The sequence below is a fragment of the Pipistrellus kuhlii genome, unplaced genomic scaffold, assembly GCF_014108245.1.
Source record: "Pipistrellus kuhlii isolate mPipKuh1 unplaced genomic scaffold, mPipKuh1.p scaffold_m20_p_7, whole genome shotgun sequence".
NCBI classification, from domain to species: Eukaryota; Metazoa; Chordata; class Mammalia; order Chiroptera; family Vespertilionidae; genus Pipistrellus; species Pipistrellus kuhlii.
The window spans coordinates 46,171,757-46,191,523 of NW_023425573.1; the positions used below are offsets into that span (position 1 = coordinate 46,171,757).

Genomic DNA, 19,767 nt, shown 5'->3' on the forward strand with positions numbered 1-19,767 from the left:
AGCTTATACTGGTAGACCAGGGATCAAATGGGGGTGGGGGGCAAGACATACAGATAGAGACCAAGCAAGAATTGTAAAGGTCTTAAACTTGGCTTCATACACTTTGTATAATGAACACACAGGGATGTTTGTTACCCCCACAAATAAATTTTCCTGACCATCAGGCCCTCTGACCTACCTTTATTTTCTCACAGGGATACCACTTTTTGACCTTTGTTGGAATGGCATACAAGTTGGGGTATGGTTGGAATGGAGTAGTCTGCTTCAGTAGTAAGGAGTATTTATCACTACAATTCTTTAGAATTGCTGGACAGGGTGATAATAAAAAGCAGATTGATTTTAGTGGGTTTTAGGATTTTTTCTAAATATGCTATAGACCAAGTACTCCCTTTATTTTCTGCTTCCAGAAAAGACTACGTCCACCACACACTCCCTTCGTCCCCAAAGCTCTGAGGAATGTCTTTCCAGAGTTTCTACTATTTGTACACCTACATAAACATTTTCTTCCTCCCGCCACAAAAAAATGAGAAGACTACGTCCACCACACACTCCCTTCGTCCCCAAAGCTCTGAGGAATGTCTTTCCAGAGTTTCTACTATTTGTACACCTACATAAACATTTTCTTCCTCCCGCCACAAAAAAGCAATAAATTGTAGATGTTTTCTATGTCAGTACATTTAGACCTGTGTCATTCATTTACATATTTTATTATAGCATATTATGCTTTTATTATTATATAAAAGCATAATATGCTAATTAGACAGGTGACCTTAAGGATGACCTTAAGGATGAAGCCAGGGCTGTGAGAGAAGCCTGGTCCTGGGTACCTACAGCAGCTGGAGGGGAGCCCAGGTCCCAGCTGCCAGAGGGAAGCCAGTGCTGGAAGCCAGGGGAAGGAAGGCCTACTCTCGCATGAATTTCATGCATCGGGCCTCTAGGATTCTATAATGGATTTGCCTAATTCTCTTTGGCTGATTTTCCATTTCTAGATATTGTAAGCTGAATTTCAACAACACTCTCTGGTTGCATATTTGTACACTTATCCAGTATCATCCTTTAAGTACATTTGTAGAAATAGAATTGCTATCCCAAAAGGAGATGACATTTACCCCTAAATGTACCCCTAAAAGTTTGTAGTACTTTCCTCTACCAACATGAGAGTGTGTTTTTTCTCTGCACCCTTTCTTCCATTTGTAAATCTGTTAATCCAGTAAGTGAAAATTATCCCATTTTGGTATTTTATTTTGTATTTCTTTGTTTTCAAGCAATATTTAACATTGCTATGATTATATTTTTATAATTATTCTATCTAATAAAAGAGTAATATGCAAATTAATTGTCACTCTAAGACACAAGATGGCCACTCCCATATAGCCAAAGATGGCTGCCCCCATGTGGACACAATATGGCCGCCACAAGATGACCAGCAGAGGAGGGCAGTTGGGGGAGACCAGGCCAGCAAGAGATGGCAGTTGGGGGGGGCCAGGCCTGTAGTAGAGGGCAGTTGGCTGGGGGGAACCAGGCCTGCAGTGGAGGACAGTTGAGGGGGACCCAGGCCTACAGGGGAGGACAGTTAGGAGTGACTGGGACAACAGAGGAGGGCAATAGGGGGAAGGGGGAGACCAGGCCTGCAGTTGAGGGCAGTTAAGGGGGACCAGAACAGCAGGGGAGGGCAGTTGGGGGGAACTAGGGATGCAGGGGAGACCAGGTTAGCAGGGGAGGCAGTTGGGGGGAACCAGGACTGCAGGGAGGGCAGTTAGGGGCAATCATGCTGGCCAGAGAGCAGTTAGTTGTCAATCAAGCTGGCAGTGGAGTGGTTAGGGGATGATCAGGCTGGCAGACAGAAGTGGTTATGGGCAATCAGGCAGAGGCAGGCAAGTGGTTGGGAACCAGTAGTCCTGGATTGTAAGAGGGATGTCTGAACATCCAATTAGGCTCAATCCTGGTGTAGCAATCAGACATCCCTCAAGGGGTTCCAGATTGGAGAGGGTGCAGGCTAGGCTGAGGAACACCCCCCACCACGTACACGAATTTTGTGCACTGGGCCTCTAGTATTTTTATAATTTGTGTACTATGTAAATAATGCTTCTGAACTAATTAGTTGGATAGAATTACATTTCTTTCTCTGTGGGTTCAGTAACATTTCTCATGCTTCTCAGTAGAGAATATTCTTAAGATTCTACTTTTATATCCCATCAGTTATGTGACTCTTGAGAGACTTTTTGCAAGTAACATGAAAACAACCCAAACTTAGAATCAGTTACTCAAAAAAGAAGATCTAATTGAGGATCTACGGTGGTAGTGGGATAGGTGGAAGTTAGCCTCACCGCCTCTCAGGAACACACTTGAATTACAACTAAGTTATAGAAAAACCAAGCTGAATAACCAACTGAAGACTAGGTGAACAGAAGTCTGAAGACCAAGGATTCACAGAAGACACATCAAAACGAGTAGGAAGGGTAGAGATACTAAAAGGCCTGGTCCCCCCCCCCACACACCTGAGATAGCTAAGCATTCAGAGGGGATTTTCAGGTGCAAAGATTTCCCCTGAGAAGTGTGGAGTCCCAGCCCCAGGCCTGGCTTCTAGACCCAGAGTGTCAGAGCAAGGAAGAGGAGTACACATATTACCAGGCTGTAAAAATAACTGGGGATTCTGTTCACAGGGAGAGAGAGGAGTCTGCTAGAAACACAGGCACCCTCCTAAAGGGCCAATTCACAAAATCTTATTTACAGTCACTCACTCTGGTCTCTGGCAGAGGGAGGGCAGGGCAGACTAGAGTGTGTGAGGAGAGATTGAGGTGTGGCTCCAGGAAGAGCTGAAGAGACAGTGGCCAGGCTCCCTGTGATGAGTCCCTCTCTCATACCACATACAGATGCCATCATTATTGGGTCAAGCTCTTCCCGCCATATGACATTAGCCTGAAGGAATGTATCATCCCCACCCTCAGGGAGCTCATGCCCTGCAAGAGAAGTCAGCTGCTTGGGCTCAGGGTGTAGAGGTCCAGAGAGACTCAAGGGGTGACAGACACAGCCTACTGTAACTCTGGGAGGAGGCCAATCCTTGCATGCCTGACAGATGAAAAACCCTCCATTTGCACAGCCAACACTTTGTCTGTTTGGGCCTGATAAAGTCTACTGGCCTCCCCTTGATGACTCCAGGAGAAAGGGTTCCCTTGCTTATTACTCATTCTTAAATAATCTTTCTTAGCTTTAGGTAAACAAATGCTTCCCTTTTTCTTTCTCTCTCTACCCACGAATAAAAAGACAACATCCTTACTATGCTTGCAGCATGGTCTTACCTTCACACTTTAGAAATATATAGCTGAGTGTATTTTCTAGGAAAACAACTAAACCAAAATAATTTTTTAGCAGACCTACAATGGCTATTACTAAATAGTTCTAGAGAACTCTTTTAGAAAGTTGAGGATTTATGTTCCAGTTAATTTCTCCAGAATGTAGTCATATTCCAAATTAAGTCTTATAAGGTCCATATCTGGGGGGGGGGGAAGCCCAGTTGAGCATCTATTATCCTAATTCTTGCTCTTAATTTTTACAGTCAAAGTCATACTTTCTACTTCTGTGGCATTCTAATAGATACACAGCTTTTTGAGAAAAGTTCCAGTCTGACAAAATTAGACTTGAGTTAAGGATTGTACAAATATGTGCTGTGTACATTCTGCCCCTCTCCCTGGGTCCCTGCAGAAATCCACAACCAGCCAGGGGGCTCTTTCCTGCTAAGCTCAATCCCAACTTGAGGCTCTCTCTCAGCAGAGCTCCAGGAAGGGGGAAAAAAGCGTATGTAAGAATTCACCTGCCACGATTGTCCTAGAAGGTAAGCTTTCTGAGGACATGGGCTGAGACTTTTTCATAATCTACCTCCTACCCCCCCACCACCACCCCCCCAAAAAAAGTCTACTGGGTGCTGTGTAAAATAAGAATAATGGTCAGTTTCTTTAATGTGTTTTTTTTTTAAGTATTAGCATTAGCATTTTCATTTTGACTTTAAAAGGAGAAAAAGCCAGTAAATACAGTCTAATGTAAAATAATCCAAATTTTTGTAGGATTCCCCATCTGGAGAAAAATTGAAACTCTTACACATTATCTCAAAAGGGTGGAGATGTGTCACTCTGTTATAAGTAATATATTATTAATTAAATGGGGAAAGAAAACCTCTTTTCAGGTTTCCTTTCCCCTTTTGATTAATTATATATTAATTTCTGTAGTCAGTTTCATTTTTCTCTTAAAACAGCTTATAACAGTAAGTTGCAGTTTAAAGCACCCAAAATTTGAAAAAGAAATCACCAGAATAACCCCCACAAACCCAAACAAAACAAAATAAACATGTTTTAGACTCATAATTTCCCCTCTCACAGTTTCAACTTAAAAGTTGTCCCTCTTAAAGCACCTCGATTTCTTCATGGGAGCTGTTTAATGAGTCGCCTGTGGATGCCCACACTTGGCTGCAATCCTAAGCGGCACACGGGCTAGTCTCATGTCGGTGCATTTTTAATTGTTAGAGCAAATACTATCCATTTTAATGACACCTTAATCATTTATGACAATCCGTTTTTCTTCAGAGCACTCAGTCTTTTAAATAACCCACTAAAAGGTACTATGGGCTGTGGGGCTTTGGCAAGCTGAGACAGAACTTCTGAGAACATGCTGCGTGGATTTTCCAAAGAAGGCAGTCAACTTGAGCGGTCCCACATGGGAGCAGTTCACTGGGAGCTGACTGGTGGCTTTTCCTTAGATTTAAGGATCTCACCATCACACGGAGATACCTACTGGTGTGTAGCATAACGCAGATATTGCTCTTAATGATTGCTTAATAACTGCTTCAGTTTGCAAAGAGCTGGCCCCATCAACTGCAAAGGAGGGGCCTCATGTGGAAGCAGGGTAGCTACAGCTCTCTGCCAGTAAGTGCTTAGTGACTCATTTTCCTCAACAGAATTTTCATGAGACTGGAATTCAGGGAGGGCTGTCTAGAGAATGTCTGAGAGGAAGTTCACAAGCCTCCGTCCTGCTGTCTGCTGGAGAAAGCCTCCCATGATAGCCACACCAGTGGACAAAAGCAAACAGCAACAGATTTCGGTAATGTTTCCTCATGGTCTTCCATAACATCCCCTGAAAGGTCGCCCTGGAGTTTGTGTTAGTCAGGTTGAGAACATTATAAACTTCAAAAGGAGAAAACTACTAGTGGAAAAACTAGAGACACAGAAGGCTAATAACTAACGATTGGTGTGGAACACAGGCTCTGTCCATGTGCATTGTACTGAACCAGCCAGAGTCCTCCTGGACCCTGTTGTAGGTATGTTTTCAATTCACTCACCCATTTTACTGATCTGGCATAGTGAGCCATTGCTTTGCAATTAGGTGGATTCAGACAAAATGAAATTGTACATATGGCTTCCTTCTCTTTTCAAATGTTTTTGTGTTTATTTTAAAGGCTTTATCATTGCTAAATGTTCTCCTCTCTCAGAAGACATTCTGAAATGGAAGCAAAAATATCACTTTCACAAAGCCATCTCCATTCTTCCAAAGGTCTGCTGGGAAATTATTCTTCCTGATCTTTCCATCTTTCTGGCCTGTGCATACACACCTAACCCATACTAAATTTCACCAGATGGCATTTTATTTCTTTAAAGGAAAGCAGCCGTGGGTTTAGACAGTTGAATTTTTAAACTTCTGTATTTACTGGAAGTGCATATGGTGCTATATGGACAAAGAATTTGTACTGAAAGGAAAACATTTCTGTCTGCAGTACCTCACAGTGTCTTAGAGGAAGAAAAGTACAGTTACATGGCATATTTCTCACAAAATCTTTCGTGGCTGTGATTTTCTTTCTCTCTTCGAAATTAGAGTATGTGTACTACACATACCTGAAATTTGGTGCTATTTTAATTCTTCTTTGGGTTGCAAATAGAAAAGTTATATGAAACTCAATAAGTTGCCAAAGTAATCTGTGAGAGATTTCTAGAAGAAAATGAAACATAAAACTAAACTTGTTAAAAAAAAAAAAAAAAAAAAAGGCTTAAAAACCTCTGTCTGTCAACGTAAGCAGATGTTGGTGTAGAATTTACAAGGATGAGAAGGCTGTAAAACCTCCCTGAAGCCATTCACAGTTCATTTCAAGGCCAAGAACGCCCCCAAAATCTGTTTCTAATTTTACAGAAATCTTTTGAAATTTGGCACGGTTCTGAAAAGTCCGTGGAAAGAAAAAAAAAGAAAAGAAAGAAAGAAAAAAAAACCTTGTCCTAACTTCGGCTTCCAACTCCAAAGAAGACAGACTTGCTTCCTTTCAACGGTTTTCACAGATGCAGTGACCCACACTCCGAAGTCAGAATTAGCTGACTTTCACAAACATCTGGAAAAATGAAGGTTAGTATATGCAAACTCAGGTGTTGCTAAAGAATGAGGGCTGGCAGAATGAGAATTAAGTGCGAACAATGTTTTATATTGTTTAGAAGGTGAGGATTTGTCCATAAAGTATGTACTTCCTGGAGCGGGTTGAGATTGGGAGATTATTCTAAATATACTGTAGAAACATTTGTCTGTGTGGAGCTGGAAAAATTCCAGCAATTATAGCCAGACCAGAGGAAGACAATCAAAAGTTTGTGTGAAGGAGAACTAAGATCTAACGGCAAACAAAATCTTGTTTTTTCTATTATACTACTTAGCAGAAACTGTATGTATATCTAATTCACTTTTATTTTACATAGACTTGGTTAAAAATTGTATTCGGAATCGCCTCCTCTGCTGTGCTTGCTTTATTGGTGATGTGCATTGTCTTGCGTCCTTTGAGAGGTAAGAATTTTTCTCTAATTTGCTCTGTCAGCCTTGGAAAATGCACTAACACATGGTCACAAGTTACTGGACATTTCCAAGGTGCTTATTTTCCAAAGTAAATCTGTTATTTCCATGAAGACGTATAAGCTCACAGATATGTTCTCGTGCAACCAGAAATCATGAGGAATTTCAGGCAGGAGTAGAAAGAGATTTTTCAATATTATTTCAGCAATAGAAAAACATAAGCACTTTCTGTATCATTCCCACACCTTCCCAAATATACACTAAATTACGAGCTTTGACAGACTTTTAGAGGCAATATTTTTTACTAACATTGCTTTCACAGATTGCCTCATGGAAAGTAAAACTGAGTATGAATTGAAAAGTTAAAACAGAAATGATGGCTTTGTGCTTGTTTGTTTTATTATGCATCTTTTCAAAAATTTAGTTGCAGTAGCAATGAACAATTACAATACATTAGAAAAAAAAAACATAAGCATTATGTTTAGTGATAAATGAATTCTTTTAAAAAGGGTTTAGATTAACACCAACCTCCATATGCTGAAAGTTGGAAGATACTATGGACTGATAAATTTAAATTAAGACTTTGTCTATACATTATCCAGCAATATTAAAGGTATGTTTCTGTAAAAGTTATGAAGAGAAGCTCAAATTATGAACCAGGGGAAAAACACAACAATAACAGGTCTTGTGCTTTGAGGGGAAAGTGTGTAGCAACAATTATTAAAAGCTTTTAATAGCTAAGGTAGGGAATACCTTTGGTTAAAAGTTAACTGTTAGTAAAGGAAACTCAATGACAAATCTTTAGCTAAAGAATCTAGGAGTCCTAAATGATCCATTGTTTTAAAAATTAAAATACAGAAAATACTTTGAAAAATTCAAAATGCTCATGGGATTTTCACAGAATTACAAAATGAAGAGGTTAACCAATATGATGAAGGCATTGTACTTGCATCTTCAGTGTTAATCTTCAATCCATTTCCTGCTCTCTGCCAGCACACAATTATTCTTAGGCTGTTGAGAGGTATTATGTGCATCCATATTTTTTATGTTTTTTCAAGTTAAAATTGTTTCCAGATCAGTGCTGTACCTCAGTGGCTTAGGAGCCATATTTCACTCATGCTAGCAATTGTCAGGTGACATGTTAGGTCCCACTGACCCGTTGAATGTCAATCTGTTCAGAATTACCTCCTGATTTTAAAAGGAACTCCCAGTACTTGAGATCAACATGTTGTTGCTCCCTCAGAAATGAATATTCTGAGTACCAAAGTGTCTGGACTAAATTGTGAGCTGCTCCCATGTTCACAGGCAAGGATGGCTTGCCTTTCCACTTTGCACTTTGGAATTTGAGCCATAATTTCTAATAGGAAATATACTATAGTTGCACATTTACAAATAATAGAAAAGTATACACCCACATAGATATTTGTGTAACCCTATATAATAAAACCCTAATATGCAAATCAACCGAATGGTGGAATGACCAGTCTCTATGATGTGCACTGATCACCTTGGGGCAGACGCTCAACACAGGAACTTCCCCTGGCTGGGAGGGAGGTGACCTGTGGCAGCAATTGGTAGATGATACCAGGCTGCTGGCCAAGGTGGGTGCCAGTAGGGGCCCCCCAATCAACCCTCCTGCCAGTTGCCCCACAGATGGCCCTGATCACCAACCAGGCCTAGGGACCCTACCCTATATATTGGGAACAGTCTCTTAGATTTAAAAATTAAAACCTGACAAGGATACTCACTGAAACAACAGGATGATGCAGCGATGACATGCATGGACTCTGGCTTGCATGTTTTGTGGTCAGCCCTGACTCTGACACTTATAACTGTGTGACAAAGCCAATTACTTAACTTCTCTCTGCTTCAGTTTTCCCACCCATAAGATGGGGAAAATGGTACTATTGCCTCAGAAGGATCATGTTGTGTACTATATTTTATAATCAGAGCAAAAAAAAAAATGTAGCTATCCATACAACAGCAAGATACCTTTCACCTGTATGAAAATTATGGTCGCTATTGCATGCAGCGTCCTGGATTGTGAGAGGGATGTCTGACTGCCAGTTTAAGACTGACATCCCCCAAGGGGTCCCAGATTGCAAGAGGATACAGGCTGGGTTGAGAATCCCTCTCCTGCATGAATTTGGTGCACCAGGCCTCTAGTTATTTATAAAATTAATCCTTACCTTCTCTCCAAGTTTAGACATGTATGACATGTACATAAATGTATGTTATAAAGTACATCTATATTAATAAAAGGGTAATATGTTAATTAGGATGGACATCTTTCAGACATCCATCCAGACAAAGCCACAGCTGCTGTGAGGCCTGGAGATCAGGCAGCCCTGGGCTCAGGCAGCTGAGCCCCGGCAGCAGACAGTGTGACAGCAGCATCAGGATGATGGGGGTGGTGCCTTCCCCTGATCAGCCCAGTCAACTCCTGCGAGGGAGGCCAGACTGTGGCTTTATTGTATTCTTCACCCTCATATACACATGCATGCAAAGATGATGACTAGGCCCCTCAATTTCAACAATGTTCTTAATTAAGAGAGAGAGAGAGAGAGAGAGAGAGAGAGAGAGAGAGAGAGAGAGAGAGAGTTGTGAGGTGTCTTTATCCTTGGGTATCATTCTTGTTCTTATTCCCTATCTCCTTGGATCAAAAATAACAAATATTTTTTAGAAACTTTTGTGTACAGGGAACTCATAGGAGACATCAAAGACATGAGGCAAAATTAGAAAAGAAGAGAAAAGATAAAGGGAGTTGGGGGAAGGGTGGAATAAAGTTGAGTGAAAGAAACAAAGGAGGGGAGGTGCCTCTCAGATCTCCCTGCAATCCTCTTGTCTACCTTTAAATGTTGTTGTTTTGGGCCTGCTGTGTTTTATAGAACTTTGTAATAGTCACCAATTTTTAAAAATTAGAGGGTTTCACATAAAAATTTGTATTTTTGGCTTCTCTTTAAATATTAAATCTGGCAGCATTGGGCCCATGGTAACAGTTCGCTAAGAAGCAGGTGCCTTCAGATGGGCAATGCTTTCTCCAGTTTCCCACAACTTTCTATTTCATTATGTACAAAATGCCATATTCATTCACAGTATCAGCCTGAAGTTTATAAACATTGGATTTTTAAACCTTGGACTGAAAAACAAAAAACAAAAAAACAAAACACTAGAAATGTATATGATGCCTCCTGGGATTAAAAATAACTATAATACTAAATATGAAAAACCTGAGATTAGTATCTCATAGTCATCCATTATCCACAATATTCAGTCCACTGTGGCCCCTGGTAACTTGGATTATTTGTCCAGCAATTACTTATTAAGTACTTTCCAGGTATCATCCTGTTATCTTTGCATGCATGACAAAGACTCTACCTTTAAGAAAGAACAGTTTGATAGTAAATAGGTAAATATATATATTAACATAATATTTCAAATTTTTAAAAAGTGCTATCAAGACCAACTGGAGTGGCCGAGCCAGTGTTGCCCAGTAGATGAACATCAACCTATAAACAGAGGTTCGATTTATTTCAGAAGATATGTGAAAATTAGATAGAAAACAATATTTTGCAAAAAGAAATATAATTTAGAATGCCCGTGATTTAGTCAGAAATCCATTGTTATTATTATTGTTACTATTACTATAACCTCAACAACTACTTTTTAGAATATAAGATATATGTGAGATGAAACCATCTTCACAGGAGATGAGAATATGTTTTTAAGGCTTGAAATGTTCCCAGTATCAACATTTAGAACTGTGAAACAGACTTCCTCAAACATCCTAAGAGTTTTAAGCTTATTTATTCACTGTTCTTTTGGAGGAAATATGGAGAAGTCTAAAGGGTTTAGAAAGTTCACAAACATAAAAGAGCTTTTGAGGTGAGGGCAAATAAATCAACTTTGCAGATTATATTTCTCTAATTTGCCCTTGGATTTTAAAATCGCAAAAGATGAATCTTGGCAAACTTTATTTGAATTCTGCCAAATTTTAAATAATTTAGAAAATAATCCAAGTCTTTGGATGATTTCCATAAAGCAGAGGAGGTTACCTGTCTCCTATTCCCAAAGCAAATTGTGTTACAACTTATACAAGAAAGTCATAAGTACACCTTGAGAAACACATGTTCTAAAGCTCAAATTGAGGATGTGGAATCAGAGCTCAAAGTTTTTAAGAAAGAGACACAGTCATGCAGAGCTTTAAAATACAGCAATAATTAACATTGTAGGGACAATTGAAATGATATTTTCATATAATATTTAAATACTAATTAACCTTTTTCAAATTTATTGCCTTTGTTGTTGTTAATCCTCACCAAATGATATTTTTCTATTGACTTTTAGAGAGAGTGGAAGGGAAGGGGGAAAAAACAGAAAAAATGATATTTTTCTATTGACTTATAGAGAAGTGGAAGGGAAGGGGAAAAGAAAGAGAGAAAGATTGATGTGAGAAAAACACATTGATTGGTTGCCTCCCCCATGTGCACCAACCAGGGCTGGGGATTGAGCCTGCAACTGAGGTATGGGCCCTTCACTGGAATTGAACCCAGGGCTCTTCAGTATGAGGTCCAATGCTTTACCCTCTGTGCAAAACTGGCTAGGGCTTACTGCCTATTTTAAGTAGAGAAAAGAAATTATTGTTCATTTTAGTATCCTGGTGAACTTACAAAAATTATGTAATATAAACAGAGTAACGAAATCCTCTTAAACCTTTATTCCTACCCTATCTAATAAGAAGGAAATATGGTAATTCACTGCCCTCTATCAAAGATGTGGCACCCACAGCCACAAGATGTTGTTGCCCAGTCCCCTCAGCCCCACAGCTGCCCAGGGCCAGCCTGAGACACAGGCAAGCCTCAAATGACGGCTTCCCAGCCTCCCAGGGCTGCTGGAGGCTCAGATAACCCAGTGTCTGCCAAGGCTTGCACTGCCAGCAGTGGCAGCAGCAGATGTGTGATGGGGAGTCGCCTTTCCCTGATTGCTGGGTTGCCTTGTGCCCCTGAGGGATCCTGGACTGTGAGAGGGGGCAAGCCAGGTTGAGGGACCCCTTTCCAGTGCATGAATTTTCATGCACCAGGCCTCTAGTGAATAATAAAAAGAATTTCTTAGTGTCTAAATTAAAATTTTTAATGCGGATTATGATTTTATAGTTGGTAGAAACACTGATGTGATAGGATTCTTTAAAAGAACAATATGCCTGGCCGGAGTAGCTCAGTTGGTTGAGCAACATCCTGTGCACTGAAAGGTTGCCAGTTCAATCCCTGATCAGGGCATATATAGAAGGCAGCCAAGTAGAGGTGACAAGGAAGAACTTTAATATACAGGTCTGGAATTCAAAGGAGAAATCCACTGGGGGGTCAGGTCAGGTGATGGGGTGAATCAGTCTAAAGCAGTGGTCGGCAAACCACGCCTAGTGAGCCACATGTGGATCTTTGGCCCCTTGAGTGTGGCTCTTCCACAAAATACCACGTGCAGGTGTGCACATAGAGTGCGATTGAAACTTCGTGGCCCATGCACAGAAGTCGGTTTTCGGCTCTCAAAAGAAATTTCAATCGTTGTACTGTTGCTATTTGGTTCTGATGACTAATGAGTTTGCCAACCACTGGCCGAGAGCTATGTGATGGAAACCTCGGGAGAACAAAATGGCCAAGAACAGAGGCTCTTCCTCAGACTCCAAATAACACCAATATGAGCCATACCACAATTTAAGGTAGAGATTAGGGGAAGATGAGCCGACAAAGAAGACTCAATGGCCCTACATTTCCAGGAATAATTATTCTACCTCCCTTGTGTATTGCTTGCTTTTTTACCTAATTTTTGTTTGGTTTGTGTTGCTGTTACAGTTATTTTATTACACATGTTTTTTTCGCTTTAAATCATAGTTTAGTGATAAAGTGCCCAGCCTCTAAAATCAGATGGAGCTGGATGTAAACCCCAGCTCTGTTATATATTAAGCAAGTTACTTTGCCTCTAATTCCCATGGCCTAATCTGTAAAATGAAGTTAGTTACAGTCCATCTCAGAGAGGTGAGTGAGGGTTTCATGGGACCGTGCATTTAGAGTGCTTGGATTTACAAAAACTTCTTCAATTACAACACTTCCTGTTATTGGTTTGAAGTTACCTCAGATCCATTTGTTCCCAGTTGTCAGCTTTTGCCCAAATATATTGGTTTTTAAATAGTAGATTCTACACTTAAAGTTTCCTACATTTGCCCCTGTGGTTCTTACTCCAGAAAAACAAAAAAACAAACATGACTTGAAGCAATGGCTAGAGATGATGCCTCCTTACCAGTATAGATAGTTTCTCTGCAAACCCAACAGTAAGACATGTGTGGTGTGCCTGGAAACCCACGTCACTTTCCTTAGTGTGGCTTATTTAGCATCAGTTCCGAATCAAATACAGAAATGAGAACAAAGGGACCCTGCCATTTGTGTGCACGCTTTAATAAACCATATTTTCTCATTTAGTTTGTCATAAATATTAGAGCTGACATTGAATGCTTCTGCTCTGGCACTGATCCCCAATTTTTCAATACTAGAAAATTAAATGGCAGAAATAGAAACAGAATCTTAATAAAGAATAAGCAGAAGGTTTTAAGAAAGAATTAGAATAGTGAATCATTATTTGTGAATCATTTCTGTGAATTGTAATTTCTTGGATTCATGATTGAAATAGTTTTCAGCTTTGCTTTAATAAGTAAGTGCAAATGCAAATGTATAGTTAATTAGAGTGTTTAAGCAGTGTATGAGGAACTGTGCTTTAAACTGGGCCAAGTTGACTCTAAGGACACTATGAGTAATTCAGTGTTAATCAAGGAAGTGCCAGTTACATATAGAAGAGAGATGTTTTCAGAACTCATTCCTACTTCAGCTCAAATATTTAGAGTTTAAAAATTATACATGTCAAAACCAAGCTTTCAAAACAATCAAAAGGTTATATTTCAATATTAAAACATTATTTGGGGAGGGGCATGAAAATCTAGTTATTCATTCAATAATTATTAGCAGCATCTTTTTTAGGTGACTGGAACTTGTTTAGTCATGGGGATGCATTTTATACTGACTTACATAAATACACACATTCATGACACTAGAAAACAAAACCCCAGTGCTTTCCTGGCAATCTTGTTTAAATCTAATCTGGGCCAGAATCAGACCCCTTCCCCTTTTTTCATTCTTCAAGGATCAGCAGAGGAAATGTACTTAAGAAGAATCCAATTGAGTGTAGCCTGAAAAGATAGTGGGCAAGAGGACTGAATAGGGGTACAAACATTATAGATCATTAACATTCCTTGCAGGCCACGATCAACACTTAGTTGTGAGGAATCTACATCCCTGAGGTATGGATTGCTAGTCAGGCCATGCCCATCCACATACAAGAGTTTATAGGCAAAGGGAACCCCAATTTTAGGCACAGGGCTACCCGTAAAGTACAATTCACCGAATAGATTCAGTGAAATCACTAAGTTTGGATTCTTTGCAGAAGAATATCCTGGAGGTTATAGGCAAAAATGGAAGTTAGCAGGACCTCATCCCCAGAGATTCTGAGCCATTAGGTTTGAGATAAGGACTAGGATTCTACTTTTCAAATAGCATCCAAGTGACTCCAGGAATTAAATTTGGATACATTTTTTAATTAGGGCATATCCAGGTGGAAATTTACCACATGGATAGGAGGGTAGAGAATAAGGCCAGGTACATCTTTTTTTTTTGGGGGGGGGGGCGGAATTAGTGAAAATAACATAAAATCTGTCAAGTTGATTTATTTTTTTTCATTCAAAAATATTTATCATGCTCCCACTATATGTGAAACATTATCCTAGCTGCTGGGCATATGACAGGAAAAAAAATCAAATAGATTTTTTTCTCTGTTCTCATGGATAAAGACCTATCCCTTATACAAGTCACATAAATATAGAAACAAAATGTTTTTATTCAATAAATTGAGCTTAAGTGTTGATATAGCAATAAACCAATAGCTTTTTCATAGAGCCCATTTCTGCTGATGGCTGGTGGTACCGGTCAGCATTGATAATGCAATGAAACATTACTATGTTTATAATCTTTCTAAATATAAAAGAACCAGAGCTAAGATTGGAATTTCTAAGTAAACTTTATGTTTTATACTTCTGAATATGTGACCTAATGCAACATCTCAGAGCAGACACATTACTTCATTACATTTATGAACAAAAAGAGCAGAATGACTAAATCAGAGTCTTCCCATTTGATTTGGTATCATTCTGAGCCCCACCTGACTCCAGCATAATCAATCACACCTCTGAGCCTCGCCTGCACCATATGAGAGGTCCGTACTCACCAAACCCAAATTTGTGCATGTGCCCTATTTCTGAATAGATATAGCTGGCTCTTCTGAATATATTTTCTATACATCTACACATTGCTTCTTGGGTGCTGGTGTGGCTTATTTTCATCATGATAATTAGTAGTACAATTAACGCATGATTAAAATTGCTATACAGGTAACTTGAGTCATAACATGACATATGCTAAGTTCTCTATATAGATTATTGGCATTTATAGCTACTATGAGCACATCCTATATACTAAAAGGCTAATATGCAAGGCTTAGATATGTTGGAACCTCACTTCACTCTTTTCTTAAAAAAGATTTGACAATTCTCCACAAACTGAACAATAATGCCCCCACTGCTTGGCACCATCCCCCTCCATATCCTTCATACTCCCCAATTTTTTCCCACCAGTTTTCTCTTCCAGACAAACCACCTGTCTAGGCCTCAGTTACCATGTTTATAAAAGTGGAGATAATACTTATATCTACTAAGACAAGAAATAAACAAGTGTTTTGCAGATGGCAATATTTTTATTATATGAGAAAGAATATATGCAAGAAAACCTTAGACTTGGAGTTATTAATATTCTTTTTAGTAATAATATGTTTCATCTTCCCCCAAAGATTATAACTCTGAAGAAAATAATACAACAAGAGCACTCATATTAAAAGATATTTTAAATGGAACATTTTCTTATTGGACATATTTTCCAACTTGGATTTCAGGTAGGTGAACTTTTTCTTACTTTTGGGATTATTTTTAAAAAGGTCAAACTACAGCGGGAAGGCAGAGAGGGTTGGAGAGAGTGGTAAGAGATCAACTGAAGGGCTTGTATGTATGCATATAAGCATAACCAATGAACACAGACACTGGGGAGGCAGGTAGTGAGGGCATGTGCTGATGGGTAGGGGAGGTTAATGAAGGAAAAGGGAGATATATGTACTACTATTTGTAATACTTTAAACAATAAAAAATAAATAAAAATATCGGAAAACATAATGCTATATATTATATAGCATTCCGTTTTTGCTTTTAGTGCCAATGTATCTTTAGGGTAACAAAAGCCATATCAGTTTACATGGGGGGGGGAGGGGAAAGAGCGATTATTTAGATAAGTCAAGTGACCAGAAAAGCACTTTTGACAGAACCTTTTAGACCAGATTTCATCCCAATAATGAGGCCAATAGGAGTTTAGCAGAAAAGTAAAAGCTGAGAATTATTACAATATTCTGAGCATATGGTATAGCTATTCAGAATGGAAGAGAAATACCTATTTAGGAGAAGTCATGAGAATTTTACCAAAAGAGAAATCCATTCTTAATCTGGATAATCACAGAAATGGATAAATCCTACCCTAAAAACAAATCCTTTAAGGGCCATAAAATTGATATTTACATACAGTTTTGTAAAATAAGATGCCAAATAAAGCTAATCAAAAATAATAAAGTCAACTAAATTATTTATGATATTATAGTTTGTCTAAACTGCCACTAAACAAAATAAAATATTTTTATTTTTTTATTTAGAAAATTAAATGCACTTAAAAAGGTTTTAAATTCAACCAAGCATAACCTGAATTAAATGAATTTTTATTGCAAAAGAAACTTAACATTTAAAACTAGTTTTTCCTCTTTGTAACACAGATGAAATGCAATTTTATTCCACCACACTGAACCGGTTAGGATAGGGATGTTAGTAACAAATAGGGCATCTTTGTAGAAAGCAGAAAAAAGTATTCTTTCTCCATTTACAATTAACTTATTTTAAATCTCACCAAGTAACATATACTGAACAAAGAGGAAAAATAAAATAAGTCTGTGAAATAGAGAGGTTTCTCCTTTTATAAATGTAGTTCCTCTTAAGGAAGATTATTTAAAGTTTTGTTTTCCTTCTCATTTAAAGGACAAGAGTATCTCCATCAATCTACAGATAATAATGTAGTATTTTATAATATTGAAACAGGAGAGTCATATACCATTTTGAGTAATACCACCATGGTATGTATATAACATTATCTTCTTCCTCAAAAGACTTTGCCAGCTCTTCACTGATCAAGAAAGAGCCCAAACTCTTAGCACCTGATCTGGACCCAGCCTGCCTTCTCAGCTCCATCCCACTATACTTCTCTTTTAATTCTCCCTTCTTCTCACTCTAGACTTCCCTCCTCTAAATCATCCAACATCTTTCTTCCTCTGTGGAAAGAATATAGCCTGTGATAAGAGTTAAGAACTCAATCCTATAGTCAAGCATACTGAGGCTGAAATCCTGGCTCTGTCACTTACAACATGTGGAAAATTGTTGTAACTAACACTATACTAACACTACCAAGCTTCAGTTTCTTCTATAAAGTAGAAGTAATAATACCTCTTAGAGTTTATGTACAAATTAAGTGAAGTAACTTAATTTGAAGGTGCTTTGGATAATGCCTGACATAGAATAAACAGGCACATGCTACTTGGTCCTCTTAGGCTCTCAACCCTCCTACTTTCTCTCCCCTCAAGAGCCCACTAATCTTTTAAAGCCACAGTCAGATGAAGCTCTCCTCCTCTATTCTATGCAAGCAATTGCTCTCATTTGGATTCAAGCACTTCTTCCTTAATGCTTTTGTAAAGTTATATCTATATCTCTTTTATAGAACTAATTTGCAAAGTAAGTTACTTATTTACAAGTTTAACATTATAAGCTTCTTGAAATCACCAAGTATATCTTTATTATATCATCCCCCCATAATATCCAATAAGTTTCTTCCTATACAGTAGGCACTACATCAATGCTTTAAAATTGCACTGAAGATAAATGCAAGTAGGATATATTGAAGATGTGTTATTCTCTTACAAATTAACATGGCTCTGTTATTTTTTTTCTGCATCTAATCAATTTTTTCATAATTTCAGAAAAGTGTGAATGCTTCAAATTATGGCTTATCACCTGATCGGCAATTTGCATATCTAGAAAGTGATTATTCAAAGGTAATCACTACTTAATTTGGATATATTTGGTTATATCTCTTATTAATTCACAGTTTGCTTTATAAATATGAGAGGAAGCAAAAGTCTATTTTTATCTCTAAATGCTCAAGAAGTTAACATGGGCTCTAGATGAGCCCCAAAAGCATAACTGAAACATAAGCAAATCATGTGGCTTACTTAGCTGGTTATCAGCAAGTGGTAGCAACTAGTTTTCTCTGGGCACAGATATTCACCAGAAAGGGGTGAATTATCTTTGTATTTCTAAAGCTACAATATTTGGTATCACAGATCATTAGTTAATTCCCACATTTTAAACTCATCAAAGTTTATTATTTAAAACGAAAAAAAAAATCAAGATGTGACTTATTTAGCTCAGTTGCACAAACAAGATGACATACACTTATTAATAGGCCAGAAGTTTAAATCTGTCTCCAAAAGCTTCGTGTAGCAGAATCCCACACCCCAGACCATTTGCCCTTACTTAATTTCCCCGTCCTGACGGAAGTTGCAGGGTAAGTTAAACAACTTGTTTTTTTTTCTATTTATACATCTTCAAGATAATTTTTGTTTTTGTAAAAGGCCAAGGGAATTTACTATTGAATTAAGCATTTAACAATTATTTTTAGATCAAGAACCTTTAGTTTTAACTATCATTTTTCATATCCTACTTGAGATGCAAAATTCCCCTAATATTCAGAATGAAATGTCCTTCTACTGGCCCTTCTTTGTCAAGAGTCCAAAAGCCCTCTTAAGAAACAAAGTTTAAAAATACCTGCATTGTTCACTAACCATGATATAAGTATACTTATGAGAGAAAAAAACACTAGTTTTTTAAGGAGTTACATGCTCTAGCTCCCCTACTTAAAAAAAATTCTATTAATTAAAAAAGAAAACATACTCAAAGAAAGGCAAACATTTTACAATAAAACAATACATTGAATGAAATTCTTTTTACGCTGTCTTATGAGTGTCATGATAACCAATGATTCAAGTGCAGGGTACTTCGTATGAGCCATGGAAATCATGGTGGTTTTATTTCAGTCAAGTAAAATATAAAGGGAAAATTCTATAGAGGATGTCAAGGAAAAGCTTGTTATATTAAGAAATGTCAACATGGTTATTATGGAGTGAGGGCTGAATTCTGGGATATGGACAAACAGCATAAAAGTCCACAGTAAAATTCTTTAAATGAAGACTAATTATGAATTGAAACATACTCTTCCTAGTGCCCTGTGAAAATAGTCCTTTTATAATTCTGAACTTTGAATTGAATGACCTATGACTATACATTCCTGATATAAGCTTTTAAAAAATTAAAATATATCTTTGCCTCTCTTCTTTCTGACAGCTTTGGCGATACTCTTATACAGCAACATATCACATCTATGACCTTAGGAATGGGTAAAACTTCATGTCTATTTATGAATACTACTTAACTCTATTACATAGACTTTTCATTCCAAACTCTGATTTGAGGTTGATTCCTGTTACTGATCTTAGCTTCTTGCTTCTTTACAATACATGTGCACCCATAAATTAAGAAATTCAAGGAAATATTCCTATGTAATATTCATCTTTTTACTTGGCTAATATTTTGCATTTTTATAGACAATATAGATCCCCCATAGGTCTGAACACCAAATTACAAATATACTACTATGTTTATTTCCA

General features: G+C 38.1%; 1 protein-coding gene across 1 annotated transcript in view; it reads left to right on the plus strand.

Moving 5' to 3' along the window:
• The first annotated feature begins 6,110 nt into the window (after positions 1–6,110).
• The window catches only part of LOC118709659 (fibroblast activation protein alpha), a 64,126-nt gene continuing 50,469 nt past the window's right edge, over positions 6,111–19,767 (plus strand). The window contains exons 1-6 of the mRNA XM_036421916.2: positions 6,111–6,378; positions 6,720–6,804; positions 15,751–15,852; positions 17,030–17,124; positions 18,022–18,096; positions 19,445–19,497. Of these exons, the coding sequence (XP_036277809.1) occupies positions 6,373–6,378; positions 6,720–6,804; positions 15,751–15,852; positions 17,030–17,124; positions 18,022–18,096; positions 19,445–19,497 (416 nt within the window). The 5' untranslated portion in view covers positions 6,111–6,372. The remainder of the gene's footprint in view (positions 6,379–6,719; positions 6,805–15,750; positions 15,853–17,029; positions 17,125–18,021; positions 18,097–19,444; positions 19,498–19,767) is intronic.